Source organism: Orycteropus afer, unplaced genomic scaffold (genome assembly GCF_000298275.1).
Source record: "Orycteropus afer afer isolate SDZICR_OR568_19922 unplaced genomic scaffold, OryAfe1.0 scaffold00015, whole genome shotgun sequence".
Classification (NCBI taxonomy): Eukaryota; Metazoa; Chordata; class Mammalia; order Tubulidentata; family Orycteropodidae; genus Orycteropus; species Orycteropus afer.
In genome coordinates this window covers 4,258,152-4,284,843 of record NW_006921602.1, presented here as the reverse complement: position 1 = coordinate 4,284,843, position 26,692 = coordinate 4,258,152, and the positions used below count along the sequence as shown (strand labels likewise).

The window sequence follows — 26,692 nt, the reverse complement described above, 5'->3', positions numbered from 1 at the left end:
TGGGTCCAAACCCATGAGATGTCTGGGGAAGCTGGAGCCCGGGTGCTGCCATTCTTTGAGGCCAGCTAAGGTCAGGGTCAATCTCTGGTTATGGTAAATGAGAGGTATAAAAGGGCTATACACACGGTGAGAGGCAGATTGGGGAGTCCACGTACCCCGATGATGGCGTTCAGCTCCGTCATGGTGACCTGCTTGGCGCGCTCCACCGCCTGCGCCACCTGCTGCTGGTGCTGGAGGGAACAGGGCGTGGGTTAGATGTGGCCGCCTTTCTGGACAGAGAGGCAGCAGGTGGGCTGTGGAGCACAGGGAGGCCATTTGGGACAGGCAGTCACAAAGTACCCCACAGAAAAGACAGAAGGAGGACCCCTAAACTAGAACAGTGGTCCTTCAGGACACAGGGAGGGTGGCAGGGCATCTGCATTTTCTTCTTTAAACCTCTGTCAATGAGCATGTATTACTTTTGTAATCAAAACTTTCTAATTATTTCTCTGGTAGCATAGTGGCTAAGACACTTGCCTGCTAACCAGACGGCTGGCGGTTCAAACCCACCAGCCACTCCTCGGAAGGAAGGTTGGGCAATCCTACTTCTGTAGTGATACTGCCTCGGAAACCCAAGGAGGGGTCGCTATGAGTCTGGTCCGACTCGACGGCACGTAACAACAACAACAAGAGAAAGATGAGTAGCAAAAGAGCTATTCACCAAGCACCTCCCTTACACACACACATACAGAAAAACTTCTTCTTGTGAATTTGAATATGAGCTGAATATTAGATGGTGTTACTGACTGATAACTTACTTTCTAAATGTGAGAACAGTACTAGAATTGTGTAGGACCGCGTCCTCATTCTTAGGGATACGGCTAAAGGTGTTAGCAGTGAATCAGCAGGATGTTTCCAACTTCCATTCAAATGGTTCAGGGAAAAAAGGAGGGTACGTCTTTTTAGATACCTAATCTATACCTAACTATATGAAGAGAAAGCAAATGATAAAAAATGTTTATGCCTGTAGATAAAAAGGAAGGAAGGAAAAGAGGAAGAGGGAGAAGAAGGGTTTGTTGTTGTTGTTGTTAAATCTTTCTATAGAGGGCACATAAATTGTTGTGCCTACATCCTTTTTAGCCTTGAAGCATATCTGCAGTGTACACAGCTGTCTCCCCTACTGGGCTGCAAGGTCCACTGACATGACCATATCCCCATTCTCACATTAATTCAAACACTACTCTGCCTCAGAGGCCTAGGACTGGAAGGAGCTGACATGGTCCCAGCCACCACAGGGCTGCGTCTAGAGAGCATGGAAGGGCAGGGCTTGGCTGGAGCCTCTGATGCACAGGCTGAAGTGAGCTCAACCTGGACAGTAAACACTAAGGTTGACCTACCTGACTGACCTGCACGAAAGCACCCCCTTGGAGACACTTTCTTCAAATTGCCCACTAACCCAGCCTCTTCACCCCAAGTGAGAACCCCTTGGAAGGTGTTTTTAAAAGGTGATGTATCAGGTGGTCACATCTCTGACAAGAGTACTCTGTACCTGGGGACTGGGCTCCCCTTTGGGTATTAGTTTCCCTCACTAATCAACCATCTTTGCTCCTAGACATTTCCAGGAGTGGGAATTTGGGGCACAGAAAAGCAGAAGCTGAGCATGCTGGTTTCAGTGGGGCACAGAGGCACCCATACCTACTACCAGCCCAGCTGCAGGCCAGGATACTCTTCTCTGGTCTCAGGTGGGCAGCAGAGAAACCTTCCTGTCAGGAGCAAATGATACCTTGGACATGAGCCCCCTGCCCCAAAACTGCCTAGAGAAGGCTCTGCATATCCCAGATCTCACAATTCCAATCGGTGATACCAAAGCATGAATGGGCAGGGGGCTGAGGCTACCCCAAGACCCAGCCAGCCACTGGGCTGGTCTGGGAAGAAAAGGAAGGCAACAGTAAAAGAAAGGCTTACCTCTTGTGACAGGAAAGGCATGATCTGTGCTAAAATGGTGTTCAGTCTCTTCGCAATCTCTGTCTGCAAAGGAAAGGAGACTGCATGAAGCCCAGGTAGATAAATCAAGTCACTAAAATGTCACAGCCAAATGCAAGTACACACTCCCCCCAAAACCACAGACCCTAACGACTGGCTCCAACCTCTCCGCCCCCAATCTGCCTCCTCTCAGGCGGTCCTCAGTAAATCCACAGCCCAAGAAATCTCTTCCATCTCCCCTGCAATCAGGCTGCCTACGTTTTAGGGAGCTCCAATTTCTTATCAGAGATTGTGTGGTTCAGAATATAGTTTTAACCCTCTGGATGGAAGCCCTAATTAAAAACAAAGCAACGCAAAACAAAAACAATCCCCTGCAGCCCAGTAAATCCTATTAGAAGGGGGAACGTCAGTGTGGTGGAGGAGGCAGCTGCTCTGCCCAGTCGTCCTCAATGGTATCAGAAAGATAGAGGCTAGGACTCAAGGACTATTGGGGATGGGGGGTAACAGAAGAGAGCCGCTAAGCTGCAAATGCCAAAGGTTCCCTAGGGCCAGCCTCACATGCGATGACATGTGACTTAGTGGGTATCTCCCCCAAACCCACCACTGCTGCCTCTCCCTCACCTATACCAGTGTCTCTCCCATGTTGCTGTATGCCGACTCACAGTGACCCCACAGGACACAGTACAACTGCCCTATACGGTTTCTAGGCTATAATCTTTACAGAAGCAGATTGCCAGGTCTTTTCTCCTGCAGAGCAGCTGGTACATTCAAACTGCCAACCTTTCAGTTAGCAGTCCAACACTTAAATTATTCTGTCACCAGGGCTTCTGTCTCCCTCATAATGTGCTCCCCCAAACCCCTAAAACAAAAAACAATTGCCTTCAAGCTGGTTCTGACTCATAAGAGACCCCATGTGTTTCGGAGTAGAACTGCGCACAGGGTTTTCAATGGCTGTGACATTTTTCCAAGGCACCCCTGGATTGGAACCACCAATCTTTCAGTTAGTAGCCAAGTATTCAATTGTTTGTGCCACTCAGGGACTCCATATATATGTCACCTGGCCTGAAATCTCACCACTGACATTCAGTTTTTAGGGCCAAGCACTGCCTTCTTTAAGAACTTTCTTCCAGAAGTAATTCATTAGATCCCTAAACCCTCATACAGATTGAGCACAAAATGCCAGATCATTCAATTCTCTCCCCCTGCTGCCTAGCATCCCAGGAATGAACATTTTAGAAAAACATCAACTACTTTCCACCAGCATCCCAAGCGAACCCCAGGCTGGCCTCCAGATCTCAGATCAAGAGTGGTGCTAAATGGTTAACCAGGCCAGGCTGGAAGGCCTAGACCACTGATAGACAATGCTCAGAATTGCTTTTCTTATCTCATTTAGAATCCTGAGCTCTCCAGGACTGGGGTCCCAGAGCTGACTTCAAAGCTTTCATCAGCACATAGCAATCTTTTAGAGACAAAACCATGACAACAGCCTTTAAAAATCTGTGATCATCTGCATGTCAAATGCGTCTGGCTGAGAAATCCTTGTGCACTTAAAATAAAAACAATGCTGTCTGAAGGCTTTACAAACAGACCCTGAACCTTGGGAGAATTCCTGGGGCTGGCAGCTCTCATCCCCTACTCCCCACCACCCCCGCCATCACTGATGAGCACACCCTCTGGTTTGTGAAGAGACTAGCCATTGACTAAAGAACTTGGTGGGCTTTTGCGGCCTGTGTCCTAAAGCTGCTAGCCCTAGCTGGCAGCAGGGCTCTTCAACACATAGTCTGCCCACCACATCAGTGGCTCCCAGACAAGGATCAGGGCTCGCCTGGAATACCCAGGATTCTTAGGAACAGGGCCAGCATTTCCCAGCAGGCACCATTGTTGGCAATGGTGGAACAATTCTTTGCTGTGAAGGACTATCCCTCATATTGCAGGCCAAAGACACCACTGTCATACTTCCAAACTCCCAGGGGTTGAGGGAGTGGCACATTGGGGCTCACAGCCACATTGGTGGTAAACTCCACCGAAGATACTGTGCACCAGGATTCTCAACCTGGACACTAGTGACTTTGGGGCAGATTCTTTGTTGCAGGGGGCTGTCCTGTGTATTGTAGGGTTTTTAGGAGCATCCCTGGCCTCTACCCACTAGATGCCAAAAGTACCCTCTTTTAGGCATGGCAACTAAAAATGTCTCCATACTTGGCAAATGTCCTCAGACAAAGTAACCTCTTAAGAACCACTGCTGTATAGCATGGATTTAGGGACTAGCCTTGCCCTGCTTTTTTCTTAATTTTCCTTCACCGAGACTCTTTTCCTTAACTTTTAAAATTTTCATTAAACTCAAACATTTTTTTTTTTTGAAAGTGGCAAGGTATGCATGCATTAATATACAAATAAATACAAAGAAATGCCCATCATTCATACTGTTCAGGAACCTGGCTGATTTACTAAAGTAATTATTGTATGATTTATTAATCTGGGTAAGTGAGAAGAGTTCTACTCCAAAACAGGGTTCTTCCTTGTTTCTTCTTAGTTTTTCCTCTACTTCTGTAGTGATACTGCCTCGGAAACCCAAGGAGGGGTCGCTATGAGTCGGGTCCGACTCGACGGCAAACAACAACAACAACAACAACAAACAGATTGATAATAGGGAATGGAAAATGACAGGTAAGAATAAACCCACTGCCATCGAGTTGCTTCTAACTCACAGTGACCTATAGGAAAGAACAGAACTGCCCTACACAGTTTCCAAGGCTGTAAATCTTTATCATCTTTCTCCCACAGAGCGACTAGTGGGTTCAAACTGCTGACCTTTTAGTTAGCAGCCAAATGCCTTTAACTACTGCGTCACAAGAGCTCCCTATCATGAAAAGAGTCAGGGTTATATGATAGGAGTTCACACAGATTTAGCTACTCTGTATTGAATATCCAAATCTGCATAGAGCAAAACTTCTACTCCTTTGGCAAATGTTCATATGTCAAGCATTAAGAACAGAAAAATGTATTACAAACAAAAACCAATGAAACAAAAATCAATGAAATAACCCTGCCTTGTTGCTTAGGAAGCTCACTGACCCAAGCTCTCTTACCTCAAAGGACTAGGATAGCATGTCTGGCACATAGTAGATGGTCAATAAATGTTTTGCCAAAAGAATGACGTAGACTTCCCTTGCATTTAATTATGGGGACTTCATATAGCACAATGCCCCTGGCCACAGATCTGGGCCTGGGGCAGTATGGGACAGCTTCTGCGGGAGGGACTATGGTGGAGGAAGTATTGATAGACAACTGGGGTGGAGGTGCAGGGGAGGTAAGCAGCAGCCCAGGCCCTTTGCCAACATGGTAAGACAGCCCAGTCAAGTTAGATCAACCGGAGGCCACCCGTGGGCCTCTGGATGCTGCCCCCCCCCCAGTCAGGAAGATAAGGGGCAGGTTCTGCATCTTTCCAGTCCTTTCAGCCAACTCAGCAACCACAGCTCTCACAATCTCTTCTAGGGGGTTCAGTGGGTGAGGAAAAGGTCCTTGGCTGTTGCCAATTTTCTCTGGTATTCAGGTCAAGGGTCAGGGTTTTGGTAGATAAAGAAAAAATGAAAAGTCCCCGACCTCCCCTTTCCTTACACCGTTTAGCAAACAGAATGTGGGAGACCATGACCACAGGCTTCTCACAGATGGGATCTTCCTGCAGAGCCTGGTCCAGAGCCCCAAATCCTCTGGCTATGAGGAAAAGGGATCTGCCAGAATTTCACATTCCCATGCCTAGCTCAAGGCTTGGCATCCAGGCAACCAGATGACAGTGGCTGGGTTGCTCAGAAGCTCTGAGGGTGGCATAGGGCAAATTCCCTATCAGTCTTATCCTTTCAACCCCACAGAAAAAGTTCCTACCTCCTCACCCGCCTCCTGACATGACAAACATCAAGGATGGATGGTCAAAACAACTCCACACTGATAAGGAACCTTCTAAAAGCCTGGATTATCACATTCAGGCTGTCTCCCATGGGGCCCAAACTCAATGAAGAGAGGGCTTTCTTCCTGACAATTGAGTCATGAGGCAAGATTATACAGGGTTGGGTGGTGGTGGTCGTAGTAGTGGTGGGGTGGTGGTGGTTTTATACTTGGAGAACTTTAATAATAAACCAGGCCTTCCCTATCCTTGGTTCCTGGGTTTGTTACTGGGGATCGTGGGGTAATGCAAACCCTATCCCTCTCAGTTGTAATTTTGCCTTCTTCTGGTATTTTCCTTTTGGCCTTTCCAAAATATGAAAGTAGGGGTTGACTTTTACCTACCTCTATGACCTTGAGACTGGTCTCAGTACACTCTGGTGAATCAAAGAATGAACAGGAAAACTGTTCACTAACAATTTTTTTTAATCTTGATTTTTTCTGAATGCAGGGATTGGGGGAGGGAAGCTCCAGGACATGGAAAGTTGATCGGACAGAACCACTCTGAACAACAGTAATAATAACAGCTACTATCTGCTGAGGAGCTCTGGTAGCATAGTGCCTAAGGCACTTGACTGCTAACCAGAAGGCTGGCGGTTCAAACCCACCAGCCACTCCATGGAAGGAAGGTTGGACAATCTACTTCTGTAGTGATACTGCCTTGGAAACCCAAGGAGGGGTTGCTGTGAGTCGGGTGCGACTTGACAGCACACAACAACAACAACTATCCACTGACCCTGATGTTACAAGATTTTGTGTCTGTGAAATCATGATGACCCTATATGGAAGGCCTTTATTGCAATTCTCACTTTTCAGATGAGGAAACTGATACTCAGCAATTAAGCTACTTCACTAAACAGTTTCCTACCTTCTACTACCAAGATGCCAAATTTTGAAAATATTTTTGAAAGAAAAATGACTGCCAGGATTAATAAGTGATAGCATTTCTGATTAGGACAGCTGTTATTACAGCAGTTGATCTAACTCAAACAGCTCTAAACAGTTCCGAAAGGGAGGGGGATCAAAACATGTGACTTCAACAATTAGAACAGGTCAGAAATCACAAACTGGAACTAGATCACACACTGGACAATGCCTTTTGGCATTTCAGCACAATCTGTTATCAGGAAGGCAGCTGTGGTTCACAGGCCTCCTTCCATCCTTCCTGCCATCTTGGTCCCTTTAAGGGGCCACCTCTGAGCCAAGTTCTCAAGCAGCAAAGCTGAGAGGTGGTGGATGTTGGGCAGCGGGAAGACGGCTTCCTTTGGAAAGTACTTTGGAAAAAAGGTGTTTGGGGAGGCTGGCGCTGCCTTTGAAAGTTTCTTTTCAAGTGTGGTTCAAAGAAGGTGGCTGTGCTGGTGGAAAACATTGTTCCTCAGAAGGAACTAATCTACTAGACACAGACAGAGAACAAGTTCAGAGAAATGTGCACAAAGGTCCTGCTAGATTCAGAATCTGTGCTACCAACTGGGTGCTGGGAGTAACATCTGTTCCACATCTCTGTTGAGATTATTAGGAAAATAAATGACAGAAAACAAGATAGTGGGGGGCAAGTGTAATTTCCTAAAGAGCAATCTGTTCCATGAGCTTTAGTAGCTCCCATTTGCATGATCATCTCCTCATTAAAGCAGGACCTCTAAACATCTTGCTGTAAACTGAGGGCACTTGAGCATTCTAAAAGTCTCTCTCTCTCTCCAAACAGTCCAGTATTTACATTTGCTGTTACTTCAGACCATCCTTTGCCTTTGACCCATGACAATGAATTAGGGAGGTGGCATCTGATGAATATGTTGAAGGTCTCACCCCCTGCACCTGGGAAAGTGACCTTATTTGGAAATAGAATCTTTGCAGATGTAATTCGTTAACATGAGGTCATATTGAGGTAGGGTGGGCTCTAACCCAATGAATGATGACCTTATAGAAAGAGGACAATAGACACAGACAGACAAAGGCAAAGGGAAAAAGCCATGTGAAAACAGAGGGAGAGATTGGAGGGATGCATCCACAAGGCAAGGAGAATAGTGGGACCATCAGAAGCTAGAAGAAGCAAGGATGAATCCCTCCCCTGGAACCTACGAAGACAGCAGGGCCTGTGAAGACCAACACCTAGATTTCAGGCTTCTGGCTTCTAGGACTGCAAGGTAATAAACTTCTATTGTTTACACCACCGCCTTTCTGGTCTTTGTTACAGCAGCCCTAGGAAACGAATACACAACCTACAACCTGTTCCTGGTCCTCACCACCAGCAACCTCTCACTCCCCCAGCATCCAGCCAGTCCCTGGCCTTTTACTTAGCTGACTACTTGACACACAGTTGACAGCCACTTTCATGAGATGGGTCTCTCTGCTATTTAAACTGCCCAGTCATCTGTACCTGTGGACTCTGAGAATGCACACTTCATTTTAAACTCAGCCAAATAAAAACAGAGAGCAGGAGAAACCTGCCACTTTAAAGAGCATGTTATAATCCAAAACCACTCAGAAATGACCTGGCTTCTATTCCTAGCTCTGCCTCCATCTAGCTATGAGGCTTTGGGCAAATTATTTCCCTCATCTGGGCTTCAATTTTGTTGTCTGCAAAATGGGAGGGGCCAACTCAATAACTTGTAACATCCAAGAGCCCTGGTTTAGAGTTTTAAAAGGCTAAACGTTCCTGAATCGCTCTGTGATACATCTTTCCTCTATATTGTGGCTGTTAGCAACCCCAAGCACAATGGAACAAAATGCTGCCTGCACCATCTCCATCATGGGACAGGGATCAGATCATTGTGATCCAGAGGGTATTCACTGGCTGATTTTCAGAAGGAGACAGCCAGGCCTTTCAATCTAGTCCATCTTAGTCTGGAAGCTCTGTTGAAACCTGTCATCATCATTAGCAGGCAACCCCCCAATAAAGAATTGAGTGGTGGTTGCTAATGAGGTGCAATGATCAGAAATCAAATTCCCCACATGGAAGGTGAGAATTTTACCACAGAACCACCACTACCCGTATTTCTTCCATGTTGTCGTGTGGCGCTGAGTGGATTCCAACTCTGTAAGACACGGCAGAACTGCTCCATAGGGTTTCCTAGGCTATAATTTTTATGACCAGGTGTTTTCTCCTGCAGAGTGGCTGGTGGGTTCAAATTGCTGACCTTCTGATTAGCAGCTGAACACTTAACTACTGTACCACAAGGGCTCCTTATTTTCTCTATAAAGCTCCATAAAACATAACATCATATGAGTTTAAAGGATGAGCAGAGAAAACCCATCATGAGACTTAGGGATGTGGATGGACACTGGGCAGTGGGGTAGGCTGTAGCTCATTGCTGAAGACCAATCTTCTTAGCATGAGCCTTTCAAATTTATGCATCAGCAAAACTGCACAGAACTATGTGTCAGAGCCTCCAGGCAGGAACAGTGATGTCCTGTTTGTCAATGTCAAGCATCTACTGCCCAGAACTGTGATTCACAAGCAAAGACTGACTGGTGAGTCCAAGACAGCCAGGAAAAGATTCTTTAAGACATTTTTTTATTGGGAAAGAACTGTAATCTCATGTCTGCAAGACAGGCAAGGGGTCATCTGATGAGTTTAGAATCCTGGCTACACGTCTAAATGCAGAATCAGGGCACTTTTGTGCAAAAGAGCACTATACTGTGAGTTGGAGACTCAATTATAGCTGTGTATGAGAAAAATAAGATGGTAAATATACATCTGCTTATTTGAAACACTACTTGTACCACAAAGCCACGTAGCAATGATGAGTTTTCATCCAGTATGCTATGTGTCCTTTGGAAAGACTCACATACCTCCTGGCTCTGGGACTGAGATGATGGTTGTTAGGTGCCATCAAGTTGGCTCTAACTCACAGCAACTCTATGCACAACAGAACAAAACACTGCCCAGTCACGCAACATCCTCACAATCCTTGCTATACTTGAGCCCATCATTGCAGGGGACTAAGGTTAAAAAAACAAACCAAACCAAACTCACTGCCATCAAGTCGATTTGACTCATAAAGACCCCTCATTGGGTTTCAGAGGTGTTATCTCTATGGAAGTAGATTGCCCAATTTTCCTTCTGAGGAGTGGTTGGTGGGTTTGAACCACCAGCTTTCTGGTTAGCAGTCAAATGCCTTAGGCACTACACCAGTAGAGCTCCCTGAGACTAAGGCTGTCGTTGTTGTTGTTATGTGCCATCTAGTCGGACCCAACTCATAACGACCCCTCCTTGGGTTTCCAAGGCAGTATCACTACAGAAATAGATTGCCCCATCTTCCTTCCAAGGAGTGGCTGGTGGATTTGAACCACTAGCCTTCTGATTAGGAGTCAAGTGCCTTAGGTACTATGCTACCAGAGACTAAGGTTACTTCTCTAGATATTGCTGGGGGGGGGGGGGTTCCAAAATGGCAGGAGGGGGTGCAATGGTTAAGTGCTTGGCTCTTAACTGAAAGGTTAGCAGTTCAAACCCACCAGCTGCTCTATGGAAGAAAGATGTGGCAGTCTGCTTCTGTAAAGATTTCCAAAGCCCTGGAAACAGTTTTGGGCAGTTCTACTCCATCCTATAGGGTCACTCTAGAACATTGGAACTGACTGGAAAGCAACTTTTTTTTTTTTTTAAAGTTTTTTGGGGCAGGGTCTCAGTCAGCTTGGGGGTTCTTGATTTTACCTGTTCTCTGACTTGAGTCCTAGGCATTCAAAGTAAGTTGACTTCACCTTGAATTAAAATCACAGGGGCACTGGGAGGGGGGGAGCTAGGTAAGTGTGTGTGTGGGGGGGCTATGTAGAAGAGGAAGCCCAGTCCCCAAAGTTCCCAGCAGACTCCCCACAGCCAGGTACCACAAGCAACCAACAATCAAATATTGGAAGGCTCTGGAGCAATGTGTACTGGGCAATTTTAACTTAAAATATCCTTTTGCACATCCCAGGCAATTCTAAACTGATACCCACTGAAGGTTGGCCAATCTACTTCTGAAGTGATACTGCCTCGGAACCCAAGGAGGGGTGGCTATGAGTTGGGTCCAACTCGACAGCAAATAACAACAAGAAGCCATCAAGTCCATTCCAACTCCTAGCCACTCACAGCAACAGAGGAAGGAAAATCTGGGCACAGAGAGGGGTGAGGCCTCCAATGGCAAGGGTGGGGTTCCCAGGCCCCGATCTATCCCCTCCGTGGGCTATGGGGGAAAGAAGTGCCACGGTGTATGAAGGGGGTAAATAAATGATCCACTTAGCAAGCGCAGGAGATAATGACCCCTGCTACTCATGGGACTGGTGAAGGTTTACATCACAAATTATTCAATGATAGGTGAGCCTCTTTAAAGGCCCTTTTAGCACTGACATATTGATCAAATTATATATAACTACAAGGCCATTAAATATTTATGCTTTCCGAGGAAGCCTTCTGAATTCTTTATGCTGGGAGGATTTGGTACAAGAAAGGCCCAGCCCCTCAGCATGACCCTGAGGATCTGTCTCCTGGGAGAGAGAGTAGGACAATTGACCTGGTCTGGCTGGTGATGGACACTGTGCATTAACCCGTGTCCTTCCACTGAGGGTAAGGATGGTGGTGAGGATACAGGGGAGGAAGGGGCGCACACTCGTCCCAACCCAGCCAGGAGACACAATGGGAGTCCGGGGAGGCTGAACTTGGGTCATGACCCTATTTGCTTCCCAAAAAAGAATTCCATCTTCTCTTTCCATGTCCTCCCAAAAACCTCAGACATCTTCTTCCAAAAGCTCAAGATGTAAGGAAACTTGAAAATGGGGAGGTGAGTGGGGAAGCTGAGGGACAGAAGCAGCAAGCAGGCTGTGTATCCCAGAAAGAGTCAGCAATGCAGGGTAAAGAGACCTGCCTTCCAGTTCCAGGTCTGCCTCACACTTGGATCTCTGTTGTTTCCTTCACATGAAGGAGGTGGATTTAAGTCTAGTATCAGAGCTCTCAAAAATGAAGTTGATGCTGCGTGAGAGTGAGCTCCCTGTCCTAGGGAGTATTCAAGGACCACCAGCAGGAATAAGGGGCAGACTCACTCCACAGGAGGAAAGTGGGCCTAGATGGCAGCCCAAATCCCTTCTGGGCTCAGAGACCCTAAGATTCTAAGATTTCATTTCTCAGACTCTCAGTTTCCATCCTCCGGGAATCTTGTTAACAAGATCCAATAATCTTTAAATATTTGTTCACTTTAATTTCTTGGTTCCCAAACACATTAAACTGTGCCTGCCTGGCACCCACTCCGGGGAGATGGCCCTCAAAGAGCTTGTTTGTATAGACAGAACAGGGGAAGCTTTTTCAGATTACACCTTCCCCCAACACAGCCCATTCATCCCAGGCTCCACCCCACCCCTCCTTCCCTCCCCTCAGATAACCTCCTACCCCCTCCCCCACCTTCGCTGACTCCATTGGCCAACTCCTGCCAGGAAGAAAAATTCTCAATTCATCCCTGTGGGGTTGCCATGGCAACCCCCAGCCACCTAATCCCCCCCTTGGAACATTATGCAAATCTCCCCTTGCCCCTCAACAGGCTGTAAAAGTCCTATTACTCTTGCAGAGGCAACTCTTTAAATTCTGGGAGCTTCCCCACAAGATCAGTATTCCCAGTCAAATGCTGGCTGTGATTTTTTAAAAGACGGGGGCCCCTTGGGAAACCCAGATAACAGGAAGGGAAGGTGGGGGAAGGTGGGGCGGAGGTAGGGGGAGCATACTGTGGGTAGAAATAGAACCCCTTTCTATCCACCCCACTGAAGAGCACAGCTCTCCCGTGGCATGGGACCTCCAGTTTAAATTAAAAGGGTCTGAGAGTCCTCTCTTCCCAGACTTAACGTGCGGTTGTAGGAATGGTGTCATTTGCACAGGACATAAAAACCAAGAAAAACCAAGATCTGCTATTCAGCAACTTGTGTCTTATATGATCTCCACCCACTCAAAAGGACTCTAGCCCGAACCACTACCACACACTGAAAAGAACTCATAGAATGTGAGGGGTTAAAAACCCTCAGTATGCTAATTCAGCCCTTCATTTTGCAGATAAAGAAAAAGAGGCACAGGAAAGGCAAGAAGCTCTCCTGGTTACAGCACCACAAGGCAGGGCAGAAGCTAGTGTGCCAGCCATACAGCCAGGACTCTTCCCCTCCACCAGCGGTTCTCAGCTGCAGCTATTTTGGCCCCTGTGGGATACAGGTAATGTCTGGAGACATTTCTGGGTATCATGACTGGGGTAGTGGTATTGATTAGTGGTGCAGTCAGCATGCTGTTGCTAACTGAAAGTCAGCAGTTCAAGCCCACTCAGGGGCACCTTGGAAGAAAGGCCTGGTGATTGATCTACTTCTGAAAAAACAGCCATTGAAAACTCTACGGATGCAATCTTGATCAAAATCCAACAGCCTTCTTTATAGAAACAGAAAAACCAATTCCCAACTTTATATGGAATGTTGTTGTTGTTGTTGTTATGTGCCATCGAGTCGGCCCCGACTCATAGCGACCCCTCCTTGGGTTTCCAAGGCAGTATCACTATGGAAGTAGGACTGCCCAACCTTCCTTCCGAGGAGTGGCTGGTGGGTTTGAACGGCCAGCCTTCTGGTTAGCAGTCAAGTGCTTTAGCCACTATGCTACCAGAGCTCCTTATATGGAATAGCTGTCGTTATTGTTATGTGCTGTCAAGTAGGACCCAACTAATAGTGACCCCTCCTTGGATTTCCGAGGCGGTATCACTATGGAAGTAGATTGCCCAACCTTCCTTCTGAGGAGTGGCTAGTGGGTTTGAACCACCAGCCTTCTGGTTACCAGTCAAGTGCAAGGGAATGGCAAGGGGCACCAAACAGCTAAAGCAATGTTGAAAGAAAAGAACAAAGCAGTAGGACTCACACTTCCTGATTTTAAAACATACTACATAGCTACAGTAACCAAAACAGCCTGGTACTGGTCTAAAACAGACACACAGACTAAATGAATAGAACTGAGAGTCCAGAAATAAACCTACACATCTATGGTCAACTGACTTTTGACAAGGGTGTTAAGACCATCTGATACAGAAAGAAGAGTGTCTTCAATAAAGAGTGCTGGGAAAACTGGATTTCCACATGCAGAAAAATGAAACAAGATCTATGCCTCATGTACAAACACAAATTCAAAATGGACTGAAGACCTAAATGTGTCAACTAAAATCATAAAATTCTTAGAAGAAAAAGCAAGGGGAATACTTGTCAGGCCTAAGTTTTAACAATGAATTATCCACTAGAACTACAAAAGCACAAGTAACAGAAAACAAAATAAATAAATGGGACCTCAAAAAATTTAAAACTTTTGTTTATCAAAACACTTTACCAAAAAAGTGACAAGACAAGCTAATGACTGGGAGAATATCTTCAGAAACCATAGATCTGATAAGAATCTAATAACCAAAATACATGTAAAACTTCGACAACTTAACAATGAAAAGACAACCCAATCATAAAAAGGGCAAAGGACCTAAACAGACATCTCATCAAAGAGGCCATTCAAATGGATGGACACCAGCCACACTGAAAAGATGCTTATTGTCATTAGCCATCAGAGAGATGTAAATCAAAACCACAATGAGATACCATTTCATTCCCACTAGGATGGCAAAGATAACAAACAGAAATTAACAAATGTTGGTGAGGATTCGGAAAAGCTGGAACCCTCACCCACTAGTAGGAAGGCAAAATGGTATAGCCGTTGCGGAAAGCAATGTGGTACTTCCTCAAAAAGTTAAAATAGAATCATATAACCCCACAATTCCTCTTCTAGGTATATACCCAAAAGACTTCAAAACAGAAACTCAAACTTGTACACCAATGTTCACTGCAGCACTATCCACAATAGCCAAAAGGTGGAAACCATCTAAATGCCCATCAACAGACAAATAGATAAACAAAACGTGGCACATACATAACAATGGAACACTTCTCAGCCAGCAGGACAAATGAAATTGTGATACATGCTACCACATGGACTGAGCTTGACGACATTATACTGAGTGAAATAAGTCAATCACAAAAGGATAAATATTGTAAGACCTCACTTATATTAAAAAAAAAAAAAACAAGAAAAAGGAAATAAACAACTGCTTCCTTTACTATGAGACCAGAAGAACTGGATGGTGCTTGGCTACCATTACTGAGTATTTTGATCAGAGATTCCATAAAGAATCCTGATCAAAGGGGGCGGGGGGTACAGAACAGAATGTAAAATTCTCATGGACTCCTGACTTCTTGGCACCATGAACATTGGATGAACCCCTGAAATGATTGCCCTGAGATAACTTTGAACCTTAAGCCAAAAATACCCATTGAAGCCTTCTTAACACCAAACAGTAGTTTCACTTAACTAGTACAAAATGTTTGCCTTGAGACATTATGGTCTTTTGAGAACTATCTATATGGGATGAAGTTGACAACAGCAACTCAAAAGATTAGAAAGGAACCTTACTGGGCAGTGAATCTATGTTAATGGGGGAGGAACAACTCAGAAAAGGACGGTGAAAATAGTTGCACAACTCAAAGAATGCAATCAATGTCACCAAGTTGTACATGTAGAAACTATTGAGTTGGTGTGTTTTGCTGTGTTTATTCTCAACAACAAAATAAATAAAATTGAAAAAGTGAAAGAACGAGCATAGGTCTATTCTGACATACTTGGCGTTGCCATGAGGCAGAGATGACTTGTCAGCAACTGGTTTGGTTTTTACTTTAGTGCGTTTAACCATCCCACAATGCACAGGGCAGGCCTCCAAACAAAGAATTACCCAGTCCTGTCAAGAGTACTGAAGTTGAGGACCTTGACATACACATTGCTGACACTCATGTCTTACTAAATTCGCAACAGCTTTGTCTAGGGACTTACCATCACTAAAATCAAAACTCCAAAGTACATCCTGGGGATGGGCATGTGGGAAGGCCACAAAAGACAGAAAGACGAAAGACCCTGATAGGGCCCCTTTGAGTAAAAGATCACTTGTCTGAAAGTGAAATATACCTGGTCTCCAATTTTGAATCTGCCTCTGGTCTACCGTAAGACCATGAGCAAATCACTTAACCTCTTTAAACTCATCATTTCTATCTGCTAAGTTGGGATCCTGATGCCTGTACTGTAGACTGGCACATGAAGCAAACAAGTAATGTGTAAGAAAGGACTCTGGCAAGTCTTATGTGCCACACTAAGGATCTTGTCCTCTCTCGTTGAGGCCCTGGCAACCTTTGGGACTTTGCCCCACTGTTAAAATACCTTATTGACGTCCTTCTACTGCTAGGTACTGTACTAAAACCTTTAATATGCATAATCTGATATAATCTTTATAGCACCCCATATAACTACATTATCTAAACTATGAAGCCACCAGTCCCAGAAGACTATTAAAACTAAAAATGCAATTCCTCTGTCACAGTAGTCACATTTCAAGTGCTCAACAGCCATATGTGGTTGGTGTTATTGTATTGGGCAGTGTAGACACACAATATTTCCAGTATTGCCGAAAGTTCTATTGGGAAGTGCTGCTCTAGCAGGCAGGTATTATTATTATCCTCATTATAAAGAAAAAGCTGATGTTTACAGAGGTCAAATAACCTGTCCAAAGTCACAGAGCTAGTTAAGTACTAATCCAGGACCCAAAAGTAAGTGTGTCTAACTCTAAAGCCTACCTCTAACCATCAGTCCTAGTTCCTGATGCTGTGGGTTTCTGCACTCAACTTCCAGGATCCCCCTTTGAGAAGCTGACTTCCAATAGAGAAACTCACACTCCATGAGCACAAAGGTACCAGCAGAATTGCCTTACTGGGGATACACTGCACCCACTGTCATAAGGCCTGGGAAATGCTCAGTGTTCCTTCAGCATCATAAGAGTTTAGGAAAGGAGCCTGGTCAAACGGATAGTGAGTGAGAGCTGGATACAAGTTCCTTGACAATGGGGTAAGAATCAGGGCAGAGAGTAGAGAGAAAGCCCAAAAAGGCCAAGAGAAAGGAGGATCTAGACAGCTCCCTGAAGAAGTCCTTACAGACTGGGTTCCTGGTGCCGCATGCAACACTAAGTGACCTGGAGGCCAGTGTCACACCAGCTGTGGGAGGACCCTGGCAGTGGCAGGACAGCTTTATAACCCTTGCTGTTTCTCCCCATTTCAAGTCTGGCTTCCTGGAGCTCCTCTGTTGCTCTGGGATGATGTGTAAAGTCCCAAAGACTGAAGGGTGGGAGACAGGGTGGTACCATCTGTAGAACCCAATTTCTCCAGAGTCTGTCCCTAGGACTTGTACTCTTAGGCAAAGCAAGATAAGAACCAGACTGTAGCCCTCTCCCAGGAGAGAGAGATCAGAGGAAAAGAAGGCTTCTAGGAAAGCAGCAGATAAGGGTTTGGCACAATCTAAACTACCTATTCTGTGGAAGGAAGTTAGGGCAATCTATTTCCGTAAAGATTTACCACCTTGGAAACCCAGTAGGGGTCACTATTAGTCAGAATTGACTCAATAGCATTGAGTTTGGTTTGTCCAATCAGTCCTGACTGGTTCCCTCCTCCATCACCTTGTTCTCATCCTTATTCTAGTCCCACCTGGCTGTTTAGTGCCTCACTCCACTCTGACCATTTGTTATCACCTGCTGCTTTTCCTGGACCCACTGAGTCTGCCCTACTTTTTCCTGGCCAGAGACTAGGAAAGGCTGATAGTTCCTGTACCCAACCCTCCCCCACAAGAACTAGAGAGTACTCTCGCCCCGTCAACTAGTCCACACTCAGCGGCCTTCTGCTTCCCACTCCCCCCCCCCCCCCCCCCCCTACAAATCACCACTGAGTCAACTCTCAGCAGGACAAAGCCTGCCACAGCTGCTACTGTCAGTATTATCAGTTTCGGGCCCAGAATCAGGAAAGACTTGTTGAGGGCTCTCCCCAGGGAAGTTATTTGGGCAGTCAAAAGGACCTTTTGGTCACACAGCTGGCTGGGTGGTGGAGGAGTGTAAACCTAAAGCCTTTATAGAAACAAGAAGGGACTGCCCCCTCCCCTGCCTCCAAGTTGCTCTTGGAATTATCAGTGCAGCTGCAGGAGTGGTAGGAAGGACTTTTACTGTACTTAAACCTCCACTGGTGGTTCGGTAAAATTTTGGCTTTCCAGGCAGGAGACCCGGGTTTGATTCTTGACCAATGCACCTAATGTGCGGCCACCACCTGTCTGTGGAGACTTGTGAGCCACTACGATGCTGACAGGTTTCAGTGGAGCTTCCAAATCAAGACACACTAGGAAGGAAGGAAGGCCTGAAGATCTACTTCCAAAAATCAGCCAGTGAAAACCTTATGGATCACAAGCATATAAAAACAAGTCTGATCTGCAAGCAATCACGGGAATGGCACAGGACCTGGCAAGGTTTAGTTCCGTTTGTGCACGGGGTCGCCCTGAGTCAGGCGCCAACTCCACAGCAGCTGGTAGCTAACAACAGCAGCAACAAGTCTCCCTTTGAAGGGAGCAGTGGGCATAAACCAAAAAGTAAGTTCTCCCATTGGGCCAGTAATAGTTTGATTCAGAATTAAAAACCAAACAGTTGAGGAGCTGTGAACATTGGTTGTTAAGGATTTCAAAGGTAAAGAGATAAGGCTATAACACACTCAGAACTTCATACCCAAACAGCCTCTGGGTAACAAGCAAAATTTACTAATTTACCTCCAAGCCATGGGACCTCTTTCCCTGCTACTTAGTTCCTTCTGGCAATCTAAATTCCACATGTTTTACGTATCTCTTCTCCATTACTTATTCCACCATATCTCTGTTTATCATCCCTCTCTCCCAGTTATCTCCTTCCCCTTCCCCTCCTTCCTTCCCCCTTTCACACCTAAATAGGCCATAGTGTGAGATGAAAACATGTGTAAGATACATTCAGACACTTTGGAGCCCTAATAGCACAATGGTTAAGCACTGGGCTGCTAAAGAGAAAGGTTGGTGGTTCAAACACACCAGCCACTCCATGGAAGAAAAGATCTGGCGATCTGTTTCTGTAACTATTATAGCCTAGGAAACCCTGTGGGGCAGTCCTGCTCTGCCATATAAGGTTGCTGTGAGTGGGAATTGACTCCCAAGCACACAACAGAGATACTTTAAAGGCCACCACTCTTACATCTCTTTCAACAACACAACAATTCCAGCATAAAGGCCTGCCTCAGAAACTCAATAAAAATATGCACCCTTCCCAGAAGGTATGTAATGCTACACTGGGTCAGCAAGGGTCCTAAACTGTAACATAACCCTCCTTGAGTTCCCTACAAAATACACACTGTGCAGCCAGGACAGACCAAGCACCACGTGGGGCTCAATGGCCCCATGAATACCAAATGGCCTTGGCCCTTGGAAATTCCCAGCCTTGACACTGCACCCCCAACCTCCAACCAAATTTGAGAATGAAGTGCTTGGGTTCCCTAGATGTAGACAGGTCATCTTCACACCCCAGATGTTTCATGTCATGCTCTGATGCTTCTATCCTGACGCCCTAGACCCAAATGCTCTATGTTGTAGGACCCTAAGGTAAAATGGTCTATCTGCTTTGCAAATGATTTAAGTGTTTACAAAAATATGAAAGGGCTGTACTATTTATTATAAGGAGTTCTGGTGTCACTGTGGTTAAGGCATTGGGCTGCTAACCAAAAGGTTGGTGGTTTGAACCCACCAGCCACTCCATGGAGAAAGAGGAGGCAGTCTGTGTCCATAAAGATTTACAGCCTTGAAAACCCTATGGGGTTCCGTATATGAGTTGGAACTGACTCGATGGCAGTAAGTTTGGTTGGTTATATTATTATAAGGAACAGTATTTGTTGTTATGTTAGGTGCCACTGAGTCACCTCCAACTCATAGCCACCCTACGTACAACGAACCAGTAGCACTGAATAGTATTTAAAAGATCAAAATTTTTAAATTTGGGATTATTTGGTGGTAGTGACAGCAGTTGCTCCAGGACCCCAGGCCCTGACTCTGTGATTTGCAAGGTGGGTGAATGGAAGGGAAGGGGCTATCAAGGACACATAGACAAGTACCATCCATGCTCCCCCACTACCAGGAGCAGCCAGAGAACTGGGTGACACCTACAGCCATGATTCTAGAGCAGCACTCCAGACCGTAACAGGGTCTCCCTGACCTCTCAGGCCCCACCCCAGTCTACCTCACCACTAGGAATTGGGCTCTTATTGCACCCTTCACAGGATCAGGTAGTAAAGGGAAGACGTGGGGACTGCTGGGTGAAGGGATCCTCTTCTCAAAGAGCTATGTTGCATCTTCAAAGCAATAATGAAGTCTGCTGATGTGAAGGGGCCTAAGTTGTTTGCTCTCAGGCAAAATCTGCAGAGCTAAGTAGATGAGATCCCAGGTTAACCTCTTAAGCCTCGTAGGAATCTCCATTTAATAATACAGGTCCCCACATCACCGATTCCCATGGTTTTTCTAGAAGGGGCTCTTGGGACCTTGAACTCTATAGAATGACTACTGTTGTTGGCATCGGTGAGACATCGGTGAGGCATCGGGTGACAGAACAGAACTGCCTCCTAGATTTTCTAGGCTATAATCTGCACAGAAGCAGATTGGCAAATCATTCTTCCTCAGAGCCACTAAACAGGTCCGAACCACTGAGCTTTCTGTTAGCATTTCAGTGTATGCTTAACTGTTGTGCCATTAAGGCTCTTTGCAGAATGAACAGACTTCTGGAATTACATTTGGAAGGGGCTGAGAGGCCCCTGATCATCTGACCCCCCACCAGGGTGACTCCTCCCCCACATCCCCCAACAAGAGGCACTAAACATTCACTGATAGGTTGTGGAAGCCCACCTCCCCCCACCCCCACGCTGACCCTGCAACAGCTTTAGCAAGCAAAGAACTCAAAATCAATGGAGAGGGGAAGTGAGTCTCTCTGTTTCTTGAGAAAGGCAAGGTCTAACAGCCCCCAGGGGGGGAGCTGCTGCCCACAGTTCACTGTCTAGAATGGAGGATGCCTGTAAGAAATAAACCCACTAAATACTCCCCACTTACAGAGAGGCAGGAAATCCCCTCTTTCCTAAGTTTCCCCTTAGCTCCAACTGGAGAGGGAGTGTTTATTTTGAAAGCATGCAAAAAAAAAAAAAAAAAACACCAAGGGAGGGAAGGCATCAGAAGGGAAGGAAGAGCCTTGGACATGAGTCTCAGAGAGCATTTGTTGAAAACAAGATATTGCCCCTTTAAGCATATAAAAACAAGGCCCTTAAGCACGCAGTTCTCACTCTGGTACACAATTATGGGTGCTTTCAGCTGTCTAGCACTACTTCAAGTGCTCTCTTAAACCAGACTGTCAATGGCATGTTGAAAGCTATTTTGCTGGCTGCTATCATTAATAGCAAAGTGGAGAGCTGGGCTGATGAGAATTAAATATGGGGGAGGGGGCAGGTCATAACCAGTCATTACAGAATTACCAATATGAGAGACAATGCTACTTTGGGGAATAAAGTTCAAACCAGTTTACTGGGGGGTGGGAGGGGAGCGGCAGAGGAAGCCTGCAGACAGGCACCGGGCACTCCCACCCCCACCTCGCAGCAGATGGACTCAGGCCAGCCTGGGAGAGCCAGATGGGGAAGGAGGCCTGGTGTGGGGGAGCCACAGAGAGAAGAATGTGAGGAGGGTAGAGGCTGATGCAAAATATCTCCACCTTGTCTCACTTCCAAAATGCAGCCCCTGGCTCTCCCCCGTGAACCATTAAGAAGACTTGTGGTTTCCAGAAAACACCTCACTACCTTTACACAGGCTGTTGCCACCCCTGGAGAAGGCCTCCACTGCCCACTTCTGCCTATTAGGACACTGTTGTTATTACTGTGTGCTATGGAGTCTATTCTGACTCATAGCGACCCTTGAGGACAGAGTAGAACTGCCCCATAGTTTCCTAGGCTGTAAAATTTACTGGATTAGATTACCAAGTCTTTTTGCTAGTGGCACTGCCAGGTAGGTTAGAAGCACCAACGTTTATGTCAGTAGCAGAGGGATTAACTATTATGCTACCAAGGCTACCCCCGTCTCCCCGCTTCACTTCCTTTAAGGAGCACTGGTGGCATGGTGGTTAAGGCATTCAGCTGCTAAACAAAAGGTCAGTGGTTTGAACCCACCAGCCACTCTGTGGTAGAAAAATGAGGCAGTGTGCTTCTGGAAAGATATACAGCCTTGGAAACCCTGTGGGGCAGTTCTACTCTGTCCTACAGGATCACCATTAACTGGAAGTGATGTGATGGCAGTGGGTTTGGTTTTTTGGTTTTCTCCCTTTAAGACTCGGTTCCTCTGTGAAGTCTTCACTGATCTGAGTCCCCTTTCCCCAGGAAGAATAAGCTGTTCTGTCTCGAGTGCTCCTCTGTAACACTAGGTCCACATTAGCACTTACCTCACTGCATTGCAATTTAGATGCCTGCCTCCCCAATAGAGGGAATGGTGTCTTACTTGTCTGTGTAACCAACTCCAGCCCACACCGGGCACGTCCCCGGCCCCTAATAATCATTTTGGGAATGAATCCAACCCCCTCATTTTGCTGATGAAGAAACTGGATGCTTAGTGATAGTAGGGAAGCCTGCAGAGAGGGCAGCCAGGCCACAATTAAACCCCTACTTCCTTCTCAAAGGGCCTAGGGAATCGGAAATCCACCCTCAGAGTAATTCTGAGTCAGGGAAACCCACATGTTTACTGTGCACCTATTATGTTCTAAGTGCTTCACCAGCAAAGGGGTTTCCTGCATAGCGACCCAAATGAAATAATGAGCTATGAGAAATGAGATCAGGCAGGCAGCTCATAGGAGAAAAACTCTGCAGGAATTTAGCCTTTATCACTTTTGTGCCCTTGGCATCCCTGTATTTCACACAGTGCGGTTTGCTGTTAGGTGCTATACAGTTGGTTCTGACTCATAGGGACCCTATGTGACCCTATGCATGACAGAATGAAACACTGCAACAAATACCACCGCTGATGAATTCATTCCTAACTGACTCTTTGGACAAAATGGCAAGGAAGGGCTCTGACATCAGCTAGGTTCTTGGCACACTAGGTGGGAAGGGAGGAATCCAAAGAGAATAGAGCTCGGTGCCCCCTAGAAACGTTCACAGAAAGAGCCTTGACTTAGGAGACAGGTTCCTCTCCAGGCTCAGCTTCCTTAATCTGTAAAACAAGGACAAGGAGACCATTTACCCACGTCCCAAGGTCATCTAGTGATCAATGTATGAAAAGCACACAAACCCCTTACTCTGTACAACTCCACTGGCAGGCAACTAAAGAAGTGGGTTCCAAAGAAGACAAGGGTTGAAGGTGGTCGTGAGGGGTGGGGCCTCTCTCTGGGTGCACAGTACAAGGAGAAGGGAGCTATCAGCACAGCAGGTCCCATAGTGAAGTGAGGCAAGCATGCCCTAGGACAGTAAGACGGCCTGGGGGAGAGGGGACACAGAATCTATGCAGGAGGAAACCATAACAAGGCAAGAAAGGTTAGATGAAACCAGGTCATAGAGGGGTTTCTCAGACGCCAGAACTTTGGCCAAGAAATGATAGTCAAAGGAACTTCTTAGATCAACCCAGACAACACACAAACAGCTAGTACAAGGGATCAAAATTGTCCCATTCAACTTTGAGGGTGACCCCACCTTCTCCCTACCAAGACACAGACTCAATTCATTAGCAGGGTCCTTGTAACCTCACTGCCCAGTGGCTCCCTATAGTCATACAACTTCAAAGATCTTCCAGCCCAAGTCCCTTATTACTTAGAAGACTCAGTGAGGGGAGGTAAGTGACAAATGGAAACTTCCCAACTCCCACTTCAGCCTTGTGTTCATTGCCACCTCCATGGCTTTCTGCATCCTCAAGTAAAAAGTTCACAGGTTTTACCACCTTTACCTTGCCCATGAACTTTACCTCTGGGATTGCTAGTTACACATTTTGTGTTATTACTACACACATCAAATTATTAGTTGTGTAAATAGCTGGCAATTTGGAATAGGACTGTGTGCAAAGAGGGTACAGCTGATAAAGTTATACAACTCAAAATTGGGTACTTTGGACTTGGGTGCAGCAGGTTTGTAGCCTCAGCCTCTTCAGATAATAATACAGAAAGAAGCAATAATAATTAAAGACACAGGGTCCTATTAGTTAGCAAAGGAGCACTCTGTTTTTTTTAGTCTTGCCAAAAAACAAGGGAGACCTGGGGTTGGTAAGAAGGCAGCAGTAGCAGCTCCATCAGTAAATGTGAGACTGTGGAACTCCAGATACATCAGCTCTCCTTCTGGGCTTCAGTTTCCTCATCTGCAACTTTAAAGGTTTGGATCAGAAGCCCCAGGGCCCTCCTAGTTCTGCAATTCCAAAAGAAACTTAAAGGAAACCAAATACACTGCTGTCAAGTCAAACCTGACTCATAGCGACCGCTCCTTGGGTTTCTGAGGTGGTATCACTATGGAAGTAGATTGCCCAACCTTCCCTCTGAGGAGTGGCAGGTGGGTTTGAACTGCCAGCCTTCTGGTTAGCAGTCAAATGCCGTAGGTACTACGCCACCAGAACTCACTTAATTTATAGGAAAAGGTGAATGATCACATACTCTTGGATGCTAACCAGAAGGTCCACCTAGAGGTGCCTCGGAAGGACTGGTGATTTACTTCTGAAAAACCAGGCATTGAAAACCTCATGGAGCACAGTTCTACCCTGACAGACATAGGGTCATCATGAGTTAAGAATCGACTCCAGCACAACTGGTGTTTTTTTTTTGTTAGTTTGTTTTTTTAAATCATGTTGGCATATGATGCTAACCCCTAGGGTTTCCAAGGCTGAAAACCTTTACTGAAGCAGGCTGCCTCATCTTTTTGCCATGGAGCTGCTGGTGGGTTCAAACCACCAACCTTCTGGTTAGGAGCTGAATGCTTTAACCACTAAGCCACCAGAGCTCCTCTTCTCAAAGCATCAGTGCCCTCAAATTCAAGGCACAACAGTTGCTCTGAAGTCCTTATTTCTAAGCTGGCTTTGTTACTCCTGACTGACACTTGCCTCTGAGGGAGCAAGATGGGAACTGGTGAGCTGGTCAGTCACACCTGTCTCCCTGAATCACTGTGACATTCTGCCTGGAAGCAGGGGCTTAGGCAGGTAACCTCTTGAAGTCCTGGGCCAGCCCCATGATTCTAATAATCTTTGCTTTACCATAATTAGGGAGGGAGGCAGAAGAGTAGGAGGAGAAACCATTCATTACTTCTCTGGGATTTGACAGCTCAGAAGAAGACAAGAGAGAGGGACAGAGGGCCAGTGAGGGAAGAAGCCAGCCACATTGAGTTTAAGCTCTTGGTAAAATAAAAATGGGCTCAACGCACCTCATCAGCTGCCCTCTGTCAATACTTGGGCCCATCTGGCAGAACCCAACGTTCCCAGCTAATCAGCATTTCCCATACGGCCAGCAAAGAATAACTTTTTAAAAATATTTGGTGGTGGAGGGTGTCTGTGTGTATGTGTGTCTGTGTGTGTCTCTGTGTGTGTGTGTTTAAGAATGGGTTGAGGACCACCATGATGCCCAAGGTGCTAGCTCTGTACATCATCTATTACTGCATATAAAAAAGTACAGACAGTCCTCCACCCCCACCTCTGAGCTTAAAGATGAAGAATCCAGCCTGTTTGTTCCAGGCAGATGTAATCACACGAACAGTCAAGTCTAGAGGGCAGGACACTGCATGAATAATTCAAACACTCCAGTCACTTGATTGTGTGTGCAGATAAAACACCAGTCAACCGCTAAACAGGTCAGCTGATAAACTTGTTTGCTCAGGCCTAACCACCATCCGCCAAATGCACCCAAGACCAACACTACAATTAGTGGCAGGGTTTCTTCTGCAGAACCCTTACAAGCCTGGGGAGTGGCCAGCCCCATTAGGTCAGGGTTGCATTTCTCAGGGCCTGGTTTCTTCACCTCCTTGCCTCTTTGTTCCTACATAGCTACAGGGCAATTTCACCCAACTCTGAGATTGCCATTAACCCAGCAAAGGCACCTCGGTGGTCAGAGCGTGGGCACACACCACACACACACACACACACCCTCTCTGGGAAGCAAATGAGAACAACTCAGAGGCTAGAAGGCAAAAATGAGTGGCAGACAAGAGAAAGACAACCAAGTCTGGGAACCCAGAGGCCCAGATTCAAGCTCCAGTTCCGAGTTCACCCCTCACCCTTCACCCCAAGCCTCAGTTTCCTCAGCCATAAGGGAGCAGAGAATGCCTCTGTTCACCATTGGCAGCTGAGAGGATTAAATGAGACAATGCAGCCAAACCTCAGGCATTCTCCCCCTAAGAGCCCAGTTTGGGGAATGGCCAGAAGTCCCAGATGCTCCCAGCTGCTCTTATACAAACCCCACCACCAAATGCATTAAGATGTTTAACTCTTCCTAGGCTCAGAGTGTCCCTAGGACTCAGAGAACAGCTTTGCTCTACCAGCCAAGTGGATTCCTATTGCCAAGTAACCATCCACTCACAGACCTGGGGAACACCACCCATGAGGTCCTCAACATGCAACAACATGTTACAACTTAATTACGAAGCTCTTAGGATAACTGCTGCTATAAATTTTAAACCTGGGTGCAATTACCCTCTTTAAACACACCCAAGATGCTAGGCACTCTCAAAGGAAAAACAAAAAAGAGGGAGTGGAGGAAGAGTGGTGGTGAGACCTTGTATAACAACACCTCAAGGTTCTTGAACACCTGGGACCCTAGATTTACTTCATGCAGACCCAGTCAGTTCTGCCTACAGTTGGGCAGAACCTGTTTCTCTAGTCCATTTCCTGGAGAAAAAACATTTTTATGTACCAAGCCATGTCTGTTTA

At 46.2% G+C, this 26,692-nt stretch overlaps 1 protein-coding gene across 1 annotated transcript in view; it reads right to left on the bottom strand.

Annotated features, from left to right (window-relative positions):
- Positions 1-26,692, bottom strand: part of TLE3 (TLE family member 3, transcriptional corepressor) — a 59,476-nt gene that overhangs the window by 29,124 nt on the left and 3,660 nt on the right. Inside the window, exons 5-6 of the mRNA XM_007957225.2 lie at positions 1,945-2,007; positions 156-230 (exon numbers count right to left, since the gene is read on the bottom strand). Coding sequence (XP_007955416.1) covers positions 156-230; positions 1,945-2,007 — 138 coding nt within the window. The remainder of the gene's footprint in view (positions 1-155; positions 231-1,944; positions 2,008-26,692) is intronic.